A 16,478-nucleotide genomic window follows, 5' to 3' on the forward strand; every position below is an offset into this window, starting at 1 on the left:
GGATCGATGGGCCCAGGCCAATTGTATGAGGTTCAACAAGGCCAAGTGCCGGGTCCTGCACTTGGGTCACAACAGTTTTGGGCCCCTCACTACAAGAAAGACATTGAGGTGCTGGAGCGTGTCCAGAGAAGGGCGATGAAGCTGGTGAGGGGTCTGGAGCACAAGCCTTATGAGGAGCGGCTGAGGGAACTGGGGTTGTTCAGTCTGGAGAAGACGACGCCCAAGGGAGACCTTATCACTCTCTGCAACTACCTGAAAGGAGGTTGCAGAGAGGTGGGTGTTGGTCTCTTCTCCCAAGTGACAAGTGATAGGATAAGAGGAAACAGCCTCAAGTTATGCCAGGGGAGGTTTATATTAGATATTATGAAAAATTTCTTCACTGAAAGGGTCGTCAGGCATTGGAACAGGCTGCCAGGGAAGGTGGTTGAGTCACCATCCCTGGAGGTATTCAAAAGACATGTAGACGTGGCACTTAGGAACATGGTTTAGTGGTGGACTTGGCAGTGTTAGGTTAACGGTTGGACTTGATGATCTTAAAGGTCTTTTCCAACCTAAATGATTCTATGATTCTATGTGTAAGTTGGTGCCATTTGGGTTCCCCCTCGATGGTTTGTTCTGTCCCTTAATCATGAGGGAAAACCAATCATACTCAACAAATATTTTTCTGCTATTTCTGTATGTCCTCCAATCTGCTACTGGGATTGATGACCTCAGATGCTCTCAATCTTGAAACCAAAGTTTGCTGTGGGTATTAGAGAAACGTACAGTAGGTAATGCTGACAGTATTATAGAAACAAACTGCTGCCTTTAGATCAAGGCAGGAGACCTTTAGATCAAGGCAGGAGAGTTTTCTGAGGAATAAATCAGCTGAAACAGGAGTCAGAGGATCAGACTTCATAAGCATAATGGCCACTTTCAGAAGCAAAATATGTGAACTATCACATATATACAAAACTTTGAAATCCCACTGCATGTTAGAGGCACCTCCCTGAGACTATTTGGCACACGTGGAAGTACCCTGAGGCTCACTAGTCTTTCAGAAACTAAAATACAGATTAGCTGTGTCTTAGATCTAGCAGTACTTCGCCTGCTTGGTAGTGAAAAGCAAAGGAGGATTGTGTGCTGCTACTCAGGTACTGCAGGCCAAATCTGGTCCTGATTTAAGCAATGAAACCTCCTATGAAGTGATGCAATTAAGCTGAGAGAATGAAGGGATTCAAGAAATAAGCATTTCACTCCCAGCCCCACCACTAACTCAGTGAAGCTATCAGGCAAGCCCAAACCCGGCATTTATTTCCCATCCATAAAATAAGATTTGCCTGAAGATCAGCACTTCTAGTCCTGCCTCGTGCCTCTCCATCAAACTTTTCTGACGATACTTATGCAGCCGAACCAATGTCTGGGACTGTCTGCGCCACCAAATCGTTTTCCATTTGGGTTTTTTTTGCTGTAGGCTTCACCTGCCTTTACCACCGCTCCACCCCGCCGCCAAGCGCAGCCTGGCCCGGCCCGGCCCGGCCGCGTTTCTGACCCCTGAAGCCTCCCGCCCATTAAGCCTCCAGCGCCGGGGCGGGCGGAGCAGCCCCCCCAGGGCCGGGGCCGGGGCCGGGGCGCCGCCTCACCTCAGCCCGGCCCGGCCTCGCTCCCGGCTGCCGCTAGAGGGTCTCAGAGGGAGAGCGAGGCGGGCGGGCCAGGCACGGCAGACGCTGGGGCCCCTCCCGCCCCACAGGTGGTGGAGACCGTACGGGGCGGGGGGAACGGCCGGGAGGGGCCCGCAGCAAGCACCTCCCTCGGCTCCCGCCGCCGCTGCCCCCTGACCTGCCCTCCATGTTGCCCGGCTTCCTCCCGCCCCGTCGCCCCCACCACTTAACCCTCGCCCTCCCAAACACCGCGCCCAGGCGGGAAGAGCCGCGCCGCGCCGCCCCTCCCCTCCTCTCCCCTCCCCTCCCCGGCCGGCGCGGCGCGGCCCCCCGCCGCCTGGCACCGCGAGGGCGGGGCGTTCCTGGCCGGGGGCAGGCCGCAGCCGCCGGCTGCCCCCTTCCCCCCCCCCGCTGCCGTGGGGCTGGAGCGGCGCGGCTGCCCTCCACCTGCTCGCCGCTTTTGTTTGAAGACGGGGGGTGAAGGAGAGGCGCGGCTACCCCTGCGTGTGGCGGGGCGGGGCGGCACAGGCACGGCCCCGGCCCCGGCCCCGGGGTGACTCGGGGCTCACAGACCCTCTCCCTCGCGGCCTATTGTCTGGCGGCCGGTCCAGGGCTGCTCTCTTCTCCCCCTCCTCTTCCTCGCCCGGGGAGATCGCGCTGCGGAGCTGCCCGCTTTCGGGGAGGGACGAGCGGCTCCCCCGCTGCAGAAGCCCGCGGCGGAAAGCGGGTTTCGCCGCCTTTTCGGGGCGAGAGGGAAGGAGGCGGGGGCACCTCGCCCCGCCGCCCACCTCCCGGCGTCCCGCGTTGCTCGGCGGCGTTTGCCCCGCCGCCAAGTTGCCACAAGTTGGAGCCGCCCCCCCGCCGGGTTCTGGCCGCGGCGTGAGACAATACCGCGGAGGAGGAGGAGGAGGAGGAGGAGGAGGAGGGGGTGGGAGCAGCCCTCCCTCGCCGCCGATGGGGCCGGGCTGGACGGCGGTGCGGGGCGGGTAGGTGGCTCCGCGGGCTGCCGCCGGCTGGCGCGCACCGGGGAGCGGCCGGCAGAGGCAGGCGAGCCCCGGCCAGGGCGGGCGCCGCTGGCGGCGCGGGGGCTCCATGGAGGACGTGGGGCTGCGGAGCGGGCGGGAGCGGCTGGCCGGCGGCGACCCGCGGCTCGGCGCCGTGCTGGTGGAACCGGGGCCGGTGGTGGTAATGGTGGAGCAGCGGGCAGCGGAGGGCTACAGGCTGGTGGAGGTGCTGCTGACCGGCGGGGCGCCCTGGGGCTTCACCCTGAAGGGCGGACGCGAGCACGGGGAGCCCCTCATCATCACCAAGGTGAGAGGCGCCGGGCGGGCGCGGGTGGTGGGTCCGGCCGGCTCCATGTTGGCGTGCCCGCGGCGGTGACAGCCCGGCGGTGGCAGCGGGCCCGGCCCGGCCGCGCCGCCTGCCCTCAGCGCGGGGCGCACGGCGGGTCTGGGCGGCTGCGGCGGTGCCGCCGGCCCCAGCGCAGGTGCCGCCGGGCCGGCTCCCTGACGGCGGCGTTCCGGAGGCCCCAAGGCGGCCGTTAGCGCCCGGGGAGCGGGTGCCTGTGGGTGCTGGGGCACCCGCCGCCCGGCACGGGGCGCATCCGAGCGGGTCTGAGGGCAACAGGTTGTTGGGCGCCGTCGGCCTCGCGGCTCCGACCTGCTGCTGCTGGCCGCTCTTGTTCCCCGGTAAAAACCCGGCGCAGTTGTTGCGGGCTCTGATAACTGGCTGGTGGACCCCGCTGCTGCCCGCGCAGCCGGAGACCCTGTGCTGGGCCCTTCCTCCCTCCCTCCGGGCCTCGGGCACGGAAGGGTATGGAAGCCAAAACTCCCGGCTCTGAGGCTGAGTTTTCTCCGCTGATGTTGCACTTGCAAATGAAAAATAATTAGGGTAACCTTCTGTATCTCCCTCCTTCTTTAAACAAAAGGTCTTGTGGATAGTGACCAAATCCGTGCTCCCAAGACGGGGGGAGGGGGAGGCTCCCGGGTGTACATGCACTTTCTGGTTGCTTTTTTTTCCTCGTATCTTCTTTTGTATGTGCTTGTATACTCGCAGCTTTAATCTCAGTGTGTTGAGTATGAGTTAAAGAAATACATCATATTTTCTAGAAAATGTTTTTCATCTGGATGTGTTTTGACTTAAGAACCCCCATCCCCAGTGATTGTTGGGCTTTGCTGTTAAGACAGCTTTCTTGTTGCACAGTGAAAACACATTAAAATAGATCCATATGTAGTTGGAAAAAAAATCCTCGCTAGCAAAGCGTATTTTGCTCAAGATATGTAGGAAATATATGTATGCTTTGTCTACAGGTCCTGTGGATTCTGCCTGTTCCCATTTTAGAAGTTCACAGAGAGTGTCAGAGGTCAACAAGTCCTGTTTTATCCACAGCAGAAATTCTTCTAATCTTATTTTTCAGTTGGTTTCATTGTGAGTTGTCCAGTTGGTTCCCTTCTCCCACCCTTGAAACAACTGCATTGTGGGCTTTCCAAGTTAGGACTTTTGAAACCACCTTTTCCTAGATCTCTTCCCTACTGCTGTTTTTCAAGAAACAGTAGTCAGTGTCGGAAGATGTATATGCTGAAAAATGACTGTGCATCTGTTGGCCTCTTACCAGTACCCTGAGTTACAGAATATCAACCCTGGGAGCGTTTAGGGAAAGGAGAAAAGAGCTACTTACTATGTATGTACTAGCTATCAAGTGCCAAATCAAATAATTCCACCTTTCTGGTAATAGCTAATAAGTGCTACATCTAAAGACTGATCAGTGATACTTATTCATAATGTTACCTAGGTATTAAGTAACAGGCTTAAGTATTTGTGGCATGAGGATGTGGCTGTGGTATGTGGAGAGAAGTGTCTGGGGATGGGAACCTTGTAAACTCTTTCTGTTGCAAAGGAATAATTAAGTGGAACCACAGCCTTGATACCTGCTGAAACCGTGCCGCTGTGTGGAAGAGAAATCTGGGTCCATCTGTGCTAAACTAGGAAGAAGAGACAACCTGGATCCTTGGGTCTAAGATTTTGGAGTGTATTTCCATTTGCAGTTGTTGGATGCAAATGTAAAGAACTGGTTTTGAAACCAGGGGCTGGAGCTTGTGTACCTAGGACTCTAGCTGCAAAATCTTCCTCTTGATTTGTCTCACCCATCTTGGTGTTGAGTTTTGCTTTTTCTGTACAGATTCTAGTGGTAGAAAGCTACTGGGGAGAATAATTTAGTACTGTGTGGTTAAAACAGTCCCTCCTTGCAGCAGGAGATGTAAAGTTTGTCTCTTCTTGGATGAAGAGAGCCCTGAACTCCAGTTGTCTGCTTCCTGAGTGCACGTGGGGATCGCCAGGCTGCCACGGAAGAGGGGATGCTGCTTCACCTGTGCTTCTCCTCTCCCTGTGGTGTGTGCCATCCCTTCTCAGGTAGGGTGGTGGCTGGTCAGTGGGGGATCCAAGAAAACCCACTGGACCAAATTGTTCAGGATACCTGTGGAAAAAGTGGTTTTGTGGATTCAGACTGTGCTTAAGTATGAGCTGGTTATGGAGCTCTGGCTCACTCTAGTCCAGGGCTGCTCCTGGGAAGCGAGGATGGATGATGCCAAGTGCCACTTTTTAAGGAGAGGAATGTGACAAGGTGTGAATGGAGTCTCAGATAGCAGCTACTTAAGGGAGATTTCTAAAACTCTGCCTGTCTCGTTGCTTACTACCGTCTAGAAAGCAAGATTAGCCTTTGAAGAAAGTTGCACCTTTATGTAAATGCTGGGAGGTCTGTGGTGTAAATATTTCTTGCTTTCCTTAGCATATATGAGACAGCTACCATAACTGTCTGAAAAATAGCACCAGAAAATACTGTAATTGAAAAAATAGTGAGCAAGTGTATGTTGGTAATTTTGCAGCACTTTCTGTGTAGCACATTTCATGGGTGTTAGTTTCTCTGGTTGTGCGGCTATTTCACTTGCTGATAGGGAAATTTTTTGTAAGAGATATCATAGGGGGAATCCAGGGCAAGAAAAGCTGCAAACACTATTTGGGAATTTATTAGCTGGAAATCTAGTCAATTAAAACAAGAGTGTCCTTTGATCCACCAAACTACCAATAGTCAGGGAGGGGAAGGCATGCTAAAGAGGAGAAAATGTGTCCAGCCTCAACAGGGGGATAAGCACGTGCTCAGCTGCTGGAATGTTGGGAGGCAAAGCACTTCGTCCAGGGAGAGGTCAGCCTGCAGTCACGCTGCTGGTGCCCGGTAGTGGGCCCTGCCCTTTTGGGGTGAGCAGGCTTCCCTGTTTCATGATAGTGTTTCTTTCTGTAACTGAAATAAGACTTGGAGGAATAGTCCTGAACCAGGTGGGTAGAATATCGAGTTCACCTGTCAGGCGCAAGCCTTTTTTGTTTATTTATTTATTTATTTATTTATTTATTCCCTTTGCCCTTTTTGTTGTTGCTGCAATAGGCAGAGAGAAAAATGGTGCATGATACAGCTTGCTCGATCTTTAAACATAGCTGGTCTTCTAAAACTTGCCCCACCCATGTGCGAGTAGTGGTGTTTAAGAAAAAAGCCTTTTAGCATTGTCATCGTGTTGCTTACTATTATTTTTATAATGTCCCTTTAAAAAAAATACTTTACCTTTTACCTGATCTCTGCATGTGTGTATGATAACATTCCAAAAAAATTGCCCAAAGGCAGCTTGTTCTTGCCTAATTTGACATCTTGAAAGAAAGGACTTGCTTTTTATAGCAACATGTGTATTTCAACAGAAGGTGAAATGACAACTTTGAGGACTTAGTGAGGCTTGTGAGCCTTCTAATTAATTTTTTCCTCTTTATAAAGAAACAAAGTAAAGGCTGAAGAGGAAGACCTTACTGGAAATGCTAAAAATGAAGTGTCAAGATACTTAAGTGTGAATCGTGTGAAAATCTCCCATAGCAGCATTATCTTGATTACTTGTACTTTAAAACGACTTATCTGAGATGCACAACTTATAGTGTCAGTCACAGCATTGATGGTGGGTGATGGATAGAAAGTCATTTCACTTCTGTACTAAGAATATCGTTAGGAACTCTGAAGTTGTTCTGCAGTCAATGTTATCCTTATTATTAATGTAATAACATTAATAAATATGAAAACATTACAGTTTATACATTTCAAGAAAGATTGATATATCATGTAAAAAAATTCCTCTTTAGTATCAGCTTTATAAGAGCCTACAGCCATACCTCCTTAAGCTATGATCTCATTGCAGGCTAATCAAGGCTGGGCTTGGCTGGTATTTCAGCAAGATTTCCAAGTGAAACCTGGACTGTTGCAAGAAGTTGTGTTGCTGATTTAGTAGATAGAGTTCTTGTCTCCTGAATTTGTGCCCCAGCTGGAGGTGCTGTCTTTCGAGAAGAAGCAGTATCAGACAGACTCCGAACCTTTGTTTATTTCTCTTTATTCCATTGCACTTTTCTAGTGTGCTCCTGTCTATGGTTAGATGTGAATTGTAATTTGTTTAACCTAATTATTATTTAAATTGTGTAAAGGAATGCTTCTCTATTAATTGGCTGCAGGACTTCTCTATGTGACTTGTATCAATTTATTATTTCAGTAGTAAGTGAAGTGATTACTGTTTTCATTTATGTAATTCTTTATCCTTTGACCTTAAACAATTAACTAAAAGCAATTACTTGCATTGCTATGCTGCAACAATATTTAGAGAGGAAAAAAAAAGCTGTATATGTGCTGTATATGAATGAATCAAAAAAAGACATTTTCAAACATAAATACCAGTTACCTCCCTCAAGTTAGGTGTTTGAGGTGAGCTGCATTGCTCGTAGACATTAACAATTCTTAAACTTGGCAGTGAAGCTTGATGTCCAGAAAACCATAATTTAGTGGTAATCTTGGGAAGTTACTGACCACATCAATGTAAATGCAGTCATTTGTGTAAACAGCTGATTTATAAGTTATTAGGAGCCATTGTACTGTAGAAAGGGAGTTCTAATCTAGGTCTCCGTAGCCTTGACAAATTTCATTCGCTGTCTTCAGTTCTAGAAATGTAATACATGAAGGAGTATTCATTCTATTTTGTTTTCTATCCATATTCTCTTGGTCACCAAAAACAACAAGCAAAATTACTGAGCGGTATAGGCCATAATTTGAACATGTATCTTAACCATGTGTCAAATCACATTCAATATTTCTTTTGAAACCTTTATTCAACTTTGTAACTTATAAGAGGGGTTTATTGTTTGGGAAAGATTGGTCTGAGTTGGACATTTTCTTTGTGCTGTTACATTTGATAGTTGAGAAATTTTAGGAAATGTTTATATATTAGAAGGAATGGTTTAGGATTAAAATAGTATCATGTAGCTATTTATCTTATTTCCCTGTCAAATATGTTTAAAGTTGTTTTTTCCAGTGCTATAGAAACTGTTTTGAGTGGTGTTTACCTTTGTGTCTGGTTGCTGGATCCCAGGTCCTGATTATTGGAAGAAAGGAATTGGTTTGCTTTGATGCAAGAAGATATTATTGCTTTTTACTTTGGTAAGCTGATTGATGAAGGGAATGCTCTCAATTTTAGCACTTCAATGGCTGTTGAATGAGCTCTTTATTATGACTGTTAATTTACTGGCAGAATGGAACCCACCACATGCGTATGTGGTGTAAATGGTCTGGCTGTGGAAGTCTGAAGCTTAAGAGAGGACTTTTTGGGCAAGAGCATTAACAGTTGACATGCCACCAGTATTGGAAATTGCATTTTAAAGCTATCTTGGATATAGCTGCAAGTAATCTGCAAACTGTGTAGGGACTTGAAATGAGAGGATGGATTAAAAGGCGTGTGACTTGAGAAGTTTCAAGTCAGTTGAGTTACATGCTTAGAAGTCAACTGTGAGAGTGTGATTTAAGAAACTGCGTGTGCGCTTGCAGTCCTGAAACTGCAGTTTTCCTTTGTGCATTTCACACTACGTTTGAGGACAAAAATCCTCCTGAGAAGGAGTTGGAATGCTGTGGTTAAAGCCAGAACTAAGATACTTCCTCACAACAAGCAAGCTTTTAACTTTTGGAAATACTGGTTGCTTCCAAATTTCTTGTTTTTTCTCTCCTCTGCATTTCCCCCTTCACACAGGTGAGTTTTGAATAGCTCCAGAGAAGGAGACTCCACAACCTCTCTGGGCAGCTTGTTCCAGTGCTCTGCCACCCTCAAAGTAAGGAAGTTCCTCCTCATGTTTAGATGGAACTTCCTATGGTCATGTTTGTGCCCGTTACCTCTCGTCGTGTCACTGGGCACCACTGAAAAAAGACTGGCCCCATGTTCCTGGCACCCACCCCTTAAGTATTTATAAGCATTGATAAGATCCCCCCTCAGTCTTCTCTTCTCCAGACTAAAAAGACCCAAGTCCCGCAGCCTTTCCTCGTAAGAAGGATGTTCCAGTCCCCTAATCGTCTTTGTAGCCCTTTGCTGTACCCTCTTCAGCAGCTCCCTGTCTTTCTTGGATGGGGGAGCCCAGAACTGGATGCAGTACTCCTGAAGCAGCATCAATGGTAGTATCAGATTCAAAAATACTGATTTAATTTGACAGGTGAAAATGACCTCCCAGAGATCTACTTAGGCAAAAACAGTCAAATCTATCGTAATTTTTTAGTTTAAAACAAAATACAAACAAAAACATTCATGTCTGTGGAGTCTGGCAGAGGAATTGGTGGGGTTTGTGGGAACAGTTACTGCAATAGGAGTTAGACAGCAGGATTGCCTATTTGAATGTTTATTAATTTGGTCTATTTAAAGGACAATTTAAACTACTTTTGTTGTTAGTGTCTGTTGCTACTTTTCAGTATGAATTTTGGATGCTACCAAAGGCATTAGCATAAAAATAAAAGACCAGCAGGAGACCTCTAGTTATTGCTTGCTGTTGTCAGAGGATTGCCAGTAATGCCATTTATTACCTACTTATCCATCATGCTTGTGGTTTTGTTTGTTTGGGGTTTTTTAAGAGGAAAAAACAATGTGGGCTTGTGTGGTGTTCATGCATATGCTACAGATGCTTTACTCAGTGAACTGTATATATTTTTTCCTGTAGAACTTGTTTCATTGTGTGTTCTCTTGCTTAATGAATATTTAAAGTATGAGAGTATGGAAAGAACAAGGTAAATGGGAAATGAAACCTAGTCATGAATAGATTAGATAAAACAACTGTTTAGTAGTAACCAGGCCAATATTACATCACATGCATCAGCTTTTTTTTTCTTGTAGAAAACCATTTGTGTTTAGTCATCTTATGTATTTGTAACCTATATAGGGAATACCTAATGTCTATATGGATCTAGTTCTGTGGGTCACTTTATTACAGAAGTTTGAGATAGGTCCCAGCCATTAAGCAGATTTTTTTTTACTTGCTGTATATTTAAGTGATACAGTACACGAAGAGTTTCCCGGAGAGGTAAAGCAAAAATTGTCGCAGTTATTTTAAGACTTCATCCATTTAATCTACACAAACTTGCTTTCTGTTGTCTGTGTTTTGAGCCTATTTGATATAAGGTCAATTGAAATATTTTTTAAATATATATGTATCTCCAAATAAAAATATTGATGCCTTCCTGTAAAACTTATGAAAGTCTTTCTGGGTTTTGGTTTTGTGGTTTTTGGTGGATTTTTTTGGCTTATCTTTAAGATAAGAAACAAATTTGGAAGCTTTCTAATTCCACATAGCACAATAGTTTCAGTTACTTACAGGTTATGCAGCAGGTATGCTGTGCTATTCCACCCCCCTCACCCAGCCCCCCAAGAATAGTATTGCTACTCTGGTGGTGGGTTTTTAGTAGTTGTAACTTCACAGATATGGTCAAATCCGAGCAAGACAGAATTTAAGATTTATAGAATGGGTCACTGAATGTGTTTTGTTGAAATACATTCATTCAGTGATAGGAAACATCTACAAAGTTTTGAACTGTAACCAGTTTTTAAATTCAGCTTAATGTACTTATAGAATGTGTTTGTATCCCTTACATATGTTTTGCCAAGCAGCAGACTTTTGGTGGTCTTCACCCAGACTTAAGGTAGATGTTTAATAGAAGTAGATATTTTTAGAAAGTTATTTGTCGTGTTTAAATTAGACTAAAGTGCTCTGAATTGCTTTCTGAAGGTGCCTACCATTTGCTGTCAGCTGTGTGAGAAGCTGAGGAAACCTGTGCTTCCTCGATACGTACCTGGATGCCTATGTAGGTAGCAGCAGTAAGATGAAACATACTCAAGCAAGATTATTGTCTGCATATGCACAATGTGTGTGGCTGTACCCCAAACTGTTGGAAAATTCTTTATTTCTCTGATTGTGCTTTCTTTCTAAACATCACAAGAACATCGCTTTTCAGTTTGATTTATTGAGCTTATCAGGGGAGAGTTGTAACCTACCCCGGACAATGACATTTGTGAAGTTAGAACTTCCTTCCCCTCCCTGTAAGTTAATACAGTATCAGTATTCAGTCTCTATTTAATTCAGAGCATTCTTGGTAAGCACAGGTCGGGTTGCAAAGATAAGAGAATGGCTTCTGCAACATAACAAGTTATTGGGGGATCTTTTTAGTGGCCTTTGCATGTATCTGAGGGTCATTGTGGAGTGCTGAACTCCCTAAGGCAGAAAGAGCTGACTGTTTGGTAAATGTTGGAAATGCAGCAAATTGCTGCTTTGAAAAACTAAATAGTTTTTGTCGAGTACACAGTTTTTGGGTTGGCTCTTGAAGCAGAAACAGACGGAATAGAGTGTTTGATGACACAAAAGAGGTGGTATTTCAAAATTCTTTTGAACCCCGATGAAACGGCAAAATCAGCTGAAAGCTTTAAACTGTTTAGGCAAAGGCACAGTAGCATTGGCCCTAAGGGGAAGGCTTCACATCCTGTGTCCCTATACTTCTCCTGCCTCACCCCTTATAGAAAGGAAGCCTTCCCCTCTGCCACCAGCCCTGCTCTGTCCCCCTTTAAATCTCTCTCTCCACTTCTAAATGATTAGATTCTTTGTCATATTTAAATTGTTCCGCTTACCCACATCCATCAACTCTGATACATGGATTAGGAAATATGTTGTTGTGTTTCTTAGATACGGAGTTTCTAAAGAATCGTACTTAGTCAAGAGGTTTTTGAAGGATGTAGAATGGCCTGTTGTTCAAGGGTGGTACAAAGGGCTAAAAATAGTCTCAGTGACTGGAAGTTGGAAATAGGGAATATATGGGGAACTGCTGTGGTGCTTGAGAGGCTGTATCCTTTTGGATAGCTAGTAACAGTGCAATTTCATCCATTCCTGCAGTCATTTTTCTAGCTGAATGACCTTTTAGAAGGAAGATGGATCATGATCAAGAGTCCTCTCGTTACTGTGGATGTAGGTGGCCTTATCTGATGCTTTCTTTGCTGCAGGCTCTTGGCGGTTCTGTCAGCCTTGTTTCTGAGATCTAGACTATTTCTGTACTCACAGTAGTCTAGTCCTTTGCTGTGTGTTTTTGTCATCTACAACAACAGGTTATTTAATGTTCTGATAATAGCAGAGAGGCAGTTATCTCTGAGCAGTTTGGCAGAGATTCTTAGAATGTTTCTGCTGATGTGTGAAGTTGAATTGAGTTCAGTTTTGTTGAAACTGTAGCATAACCTAATGAAATTAATTCAGAGCTTTTTTCAGTGGAAATGCATTAACTTCATTCTAAGTTGTGCTTTTTCTTTTAAATAGAAAAAGAACCAAGTGTTAGGAAAACTTACTTGAAGCAAAATCCAGAGCCTTTTAAAATGGCCGGACTCTTCAATTTTAGAGTAATAAGTTCTTTGTTGTCAGTCCTTCTATTACATTGTCTCTGTAATGGACTTGCAGTCAAGCCTGAATAGCTGAAGCAGGGAGAGATCTGTCAACGGGGAGCATAAGAGCACAATAAATTTGGTCAAAAGTGAAGCACAGGTACCTACTGCTGTACTTAAAATTGCCGCTTAAGTACTTTTCCTCTTCAGTAAAATAGACGATTGTTCTCAAAATTCCTTCACAAAGCTATAAAACAAGATTATTTTGGATTTTTGTCTCTTGAGATAAAACATACTTTGTTATACACTTGCTTTGAAAGCTTCCAACATAAACTATGAAACAAAGCAGTATCTCCCAGTTTCCCAAAAACATACAAACTATTCAGCATTCTTTAGGAAATAAACCTCTGATTTGGTTCAGTGAATACTGTTGGGGGGTAACAATACTTTATTTGGGAGCTGTGTATTTTTCAGTAAAATACTGTAATCTTTTAGGATAGTATCATAGAAACATGATTTCATGGTAAAGGAAGCGAAACACTTCCTACACAGTATCAGTTAGTCATCACTGTGTTAATTTTCTTAAACAAATTAGATGCAAAAATGAGTTTGTGGGTGTCTAGCTGGCGGGTATCTGATACAACAAATTCTCCAACTCCTGCTGAGTATTTGGATTGTGGATAATGGAATCATTACGGTATTGCAAATTGCTTTCTTTCCTTTACAAATACATATTTTCCTGATCCAGAAGAAAGGAGGACATTAGATTTTCATTAGACATTTGCAGTTTTTTTTTTTAAATGGAATAGCAAAGCATCCCTTTCACAGTCATTCATTTAAATGAAATATGGAAACGTACTGTGTTGGCATAAGGTAGTGTTTTGTTGGGTGTTTATATACGGAAAGAATGTTAAGATGATAACAGGGAAAACGTGAAGCTTTATGTATCTGTTAAATATAATTAATAGTTAAGTCAAGATTTAAGAGAAATTAACACCTTCCAAATTAGCTTTTATAAACAATTTGTAGTCTGTTTCTTACATGACTATTTTGATAAGGTGCCTTTATTTCTAAAAAGTGGTAGGGCAGAACTTTAAAGCTGTGAGGTAAACTTTTTTCCCCTTTTAGACTATGTATTCTTAGTACGTGCAAGAACTTTTCTATTTCCTATTCTTTTTCCTTCCCCCTGTTTTGTAGAAGGTAAAACTCAACAATTTGCTCCCCTGTTTCTAAAATTTAAACTACAGTGATTTAGTAGCAAAATAAATTTTATTTCTACAGTCTTTCACTTCTGGGAACTTGATGTTTTTCCTGACTGCTGGAGGAGATTGCTATCGAGAGCAGGGGGGAGGGCTGCACCTTTCCTGACACCTTGGAGACTTGAGGAGTTTCTGTGATTGCTCAATCTGATGTTAGGGAGGGCTGTAAGGTAAGTCTTTTGTTGCTCAACTGAATTTCTTCTGGCTGATTAAGGAAGTTGTCATCTTAACAGGTCATGGCTACGATATTTTTTATGTCAAAGGTGTAGGTGATTAAAATGTGAAGGTGCAGAGGCACTTTGGTGGTGGTTTCGTTCCATGAAGCCAGGGATGAGTCTGAGTTTGCAAAGCTTCAACACAGAACCCTGTGAGAAGCAAGGAACTGGAAATGTTAGCGAATTGGAAATTGGGCGATCTAGTAAGTGCATTACCTCTTCTGCCACAGGGTGCTTGTTTGCCTGCGTGGGGTTGTATGGCATCTTTGCCTCAGTCTAGTCTCTGGTGTTGAATAGGAGTAACAATATTTCCTGACTTCGCAGAGATCTGTTTCTCAGGAAACAGACCTGACACTGAAATATTACAGTGACAAAGACTTTACGGTCTTTCTAGTAAAACCCAGAACCAAAATATATGGAAACCCTAGGAGTACATAAAGAGAGTTGTCTTAAAAGGCTATAGTTGTGCAGTTCTGTTCTTCACAACAGAAAACAATGCTTTGTGCTTTTCTATCTCCAGTGTTTGTCATAAGTAATGTACTGAAGTGTACAGTTAGATCTGTCTTCACAAAATTAAACACCACTACATACCCAAAATGCACAGATGCTCTCCGTGCCTCGGAAAAGTAGAAGAGATGAATGGAGGGAGACAAGTTGTTGGCACCTGAGTGGGAGGAAAAAAAATGTAATGTGGACTTCTTAGATTCAAATGTCTGGTTGACCTTTCATATGTGATATTTGGAACTTTTTTAGCAATAAAGCTTCATAAGGAAATATATTTTGTAGCCAAAACACATGTCCTTGCTGACCATTTGAATTTCCTTCAATTTCTGATGACTGACCTACTCACAGCTCCTTGGTAGAAAAATACTATCAGTGGCTAGAAGACTGATGGTGAATTTATGGTTCATCGTCATTGTCTAAGGTGATAACATGGGATACAAGTTTCAGCAGAATGAAGGGAGCATGTACATGTTTTCTTCTAACTGCAGACAAACTTAAAAATTTAGTTTCTTCATCTGCACATCACCAGCACTTATTGGAGGCTACTGTTTGGTCCAATATATTATATCAGTGATTGGTACGGTCATCCCACATGTCAACCTAAAGGTGTTGGGCTAGCATAGACTTTCCATCCTAAATCCAGTGCTGCAAACAGTAGGTCTTTAGCAACCTAGTTTATTTTGCTGCAAGCTGACTGGGGTTATGTTGCATGAGCAATTTAATTAGCCGATTAGAGGGAGTGGAGATGAGCAGCAGGGAGTGGCAACTTCGTGGTATACAGTCACACGCCCCGCAGTGACTTACAGACAGCAGTCCAGCTGACTTGCAGTGAAAATTAATTTGAAGTTTGGAAGTAATTTTAGAAAACAGGAGATAAGCATTTACGACCTTGAATTTTCATTAATGAGCAGTCTGAATCCAGACCTGTACTCTTTCCTCATCCTGTAGTTTCAAAAAAATGCATCTAGCCCTCTTCTGAGGACAAAATGTACATTAACTGTAATTAAGAACTGAGTAAAAAGAAAATGTTTTTGCTTGTTTTAATTTTTTGCTACCAAAAAATACTTCACCTATGAAAAATAGGAGAGCATGTTCACTAAATCAACACTAAATTAAGTCATGAGACATTATAACTAGGTTTGCATCTGTTGTGGGTACCTCTTTGCCTGAAAGCTTGGCATTTCCTGGGATAGTTCATTGATGCTGTCTGCAGTTTGTTATGGCCAACTTTTCTTCTCTTTGACTTCTAGAGAAGTTTCTGTGACCACTTTTTTGTGCAGCTTGTTTTGATATGAAATAAAAAATAGGTTGTATACCTTTTAATAACATATTGCTAAGGATTATTAATTTTTAAAAATGTTTTTGAACTTTGGACTGAAAAGCTTGCTTTTAGATTTCTGATTTGTTTAACTTTTTTGTAGTAGTTCCAGGGCTAATTTAACTACTTCTTGGTCACTGGAGAGCTGCATCTAGATGTTACAAAAGATTTCAAGGAAAATTCTTCATGGATGTGTTTGTGTTTATAAGACTGGCTTCTGCCATCTAAAACACAGGTGCAGTCAGTGTCCTGAAAATCAGCCCCCCCCTCCCCCCCCCCCCCCCCCCCCCCGCCCCAAAACCAATAAGTCTTTAGGCACTGGATGGTAATTCTCATTTGCGGTGAATTGATGAGAGGAAGGAGAAAGTGTGCTGTTTGGCCATGAAATTTGGCATGTTATCACGTGTGCTTGTGAGGAGTGTGGGCTAGGGTTGTATATATAACCCTTAATTAGTTAACAGAATTAACAGAACTCTTAAGTCATTCTACAGTGTGATTTGCTCTGTAATTTTAATATTCTTGTAATAGTTTTTGTGTTTAGTTGCTTTTACTTATTTTTTTAGAGAAGACAAAAGAAGTGTAGCATCCTAGTGCTGTCCATGTAATTTTGTCAACTACAATTTTCTAAACTAACGGGAGAAATAGTAGGTGGTTGTTTCCTGTGGGGGTCAACACTAGGAGGGGACCGGGGTACCTTGCCCACCAGGTTTAGGTTTCTCTGCTGCCAAAGGTGTGTCAGATTCAAGAACTCAGTTTCCAGCTTCTGAAGGGAGCGTGTTGTAGTTGCCTCTTCTTTGCAGTTCTTG

General features: G+C 44.1%; 1 protein-coding gene across 2 annotated transcripts in view; it reads left to right on the plus strand.

The window, feature by feature from the left end:
- The first annotated feature begins 2,732 nt into the window (after nucleotides 1–2,732).
- SHROOM2 (shroom family member 2) overlaps nucleotides 2,733–16,478 on the plus strand; it is a 125,982-nt gene continuing 112,236 nt past the window's right edge. For both annotated transcript variants that reach the window (XM_059823601.1, XM_059823608.1), the window contains exon 1: nucleotides 2,733–2,951. In XM_059823601.1, the coding sequence (XP_059679584.1) occupies nucleotides 2,733–2,951 (219 nt within the window). The remainder of the gene's footprint in view (nucleotides 2,952–16,478) is intronic.

The sequence above is a fragment of the Gavia stellata genome, chromosome 1 (genome assembly GCF_030936135.1).
Source record: "Gavia stellata isolate bGavSte3 chromosome 1, bGavSte3.hap2, whole genome shotgun sequence".
In the NCBI taxonomy this organism is placed as follows: domain Eukaryota; kingdom Metazoa; phylum Chordata; class Aves; order Gaviiformes; family Gaviidae; genus Gavia; species Gavia stellata.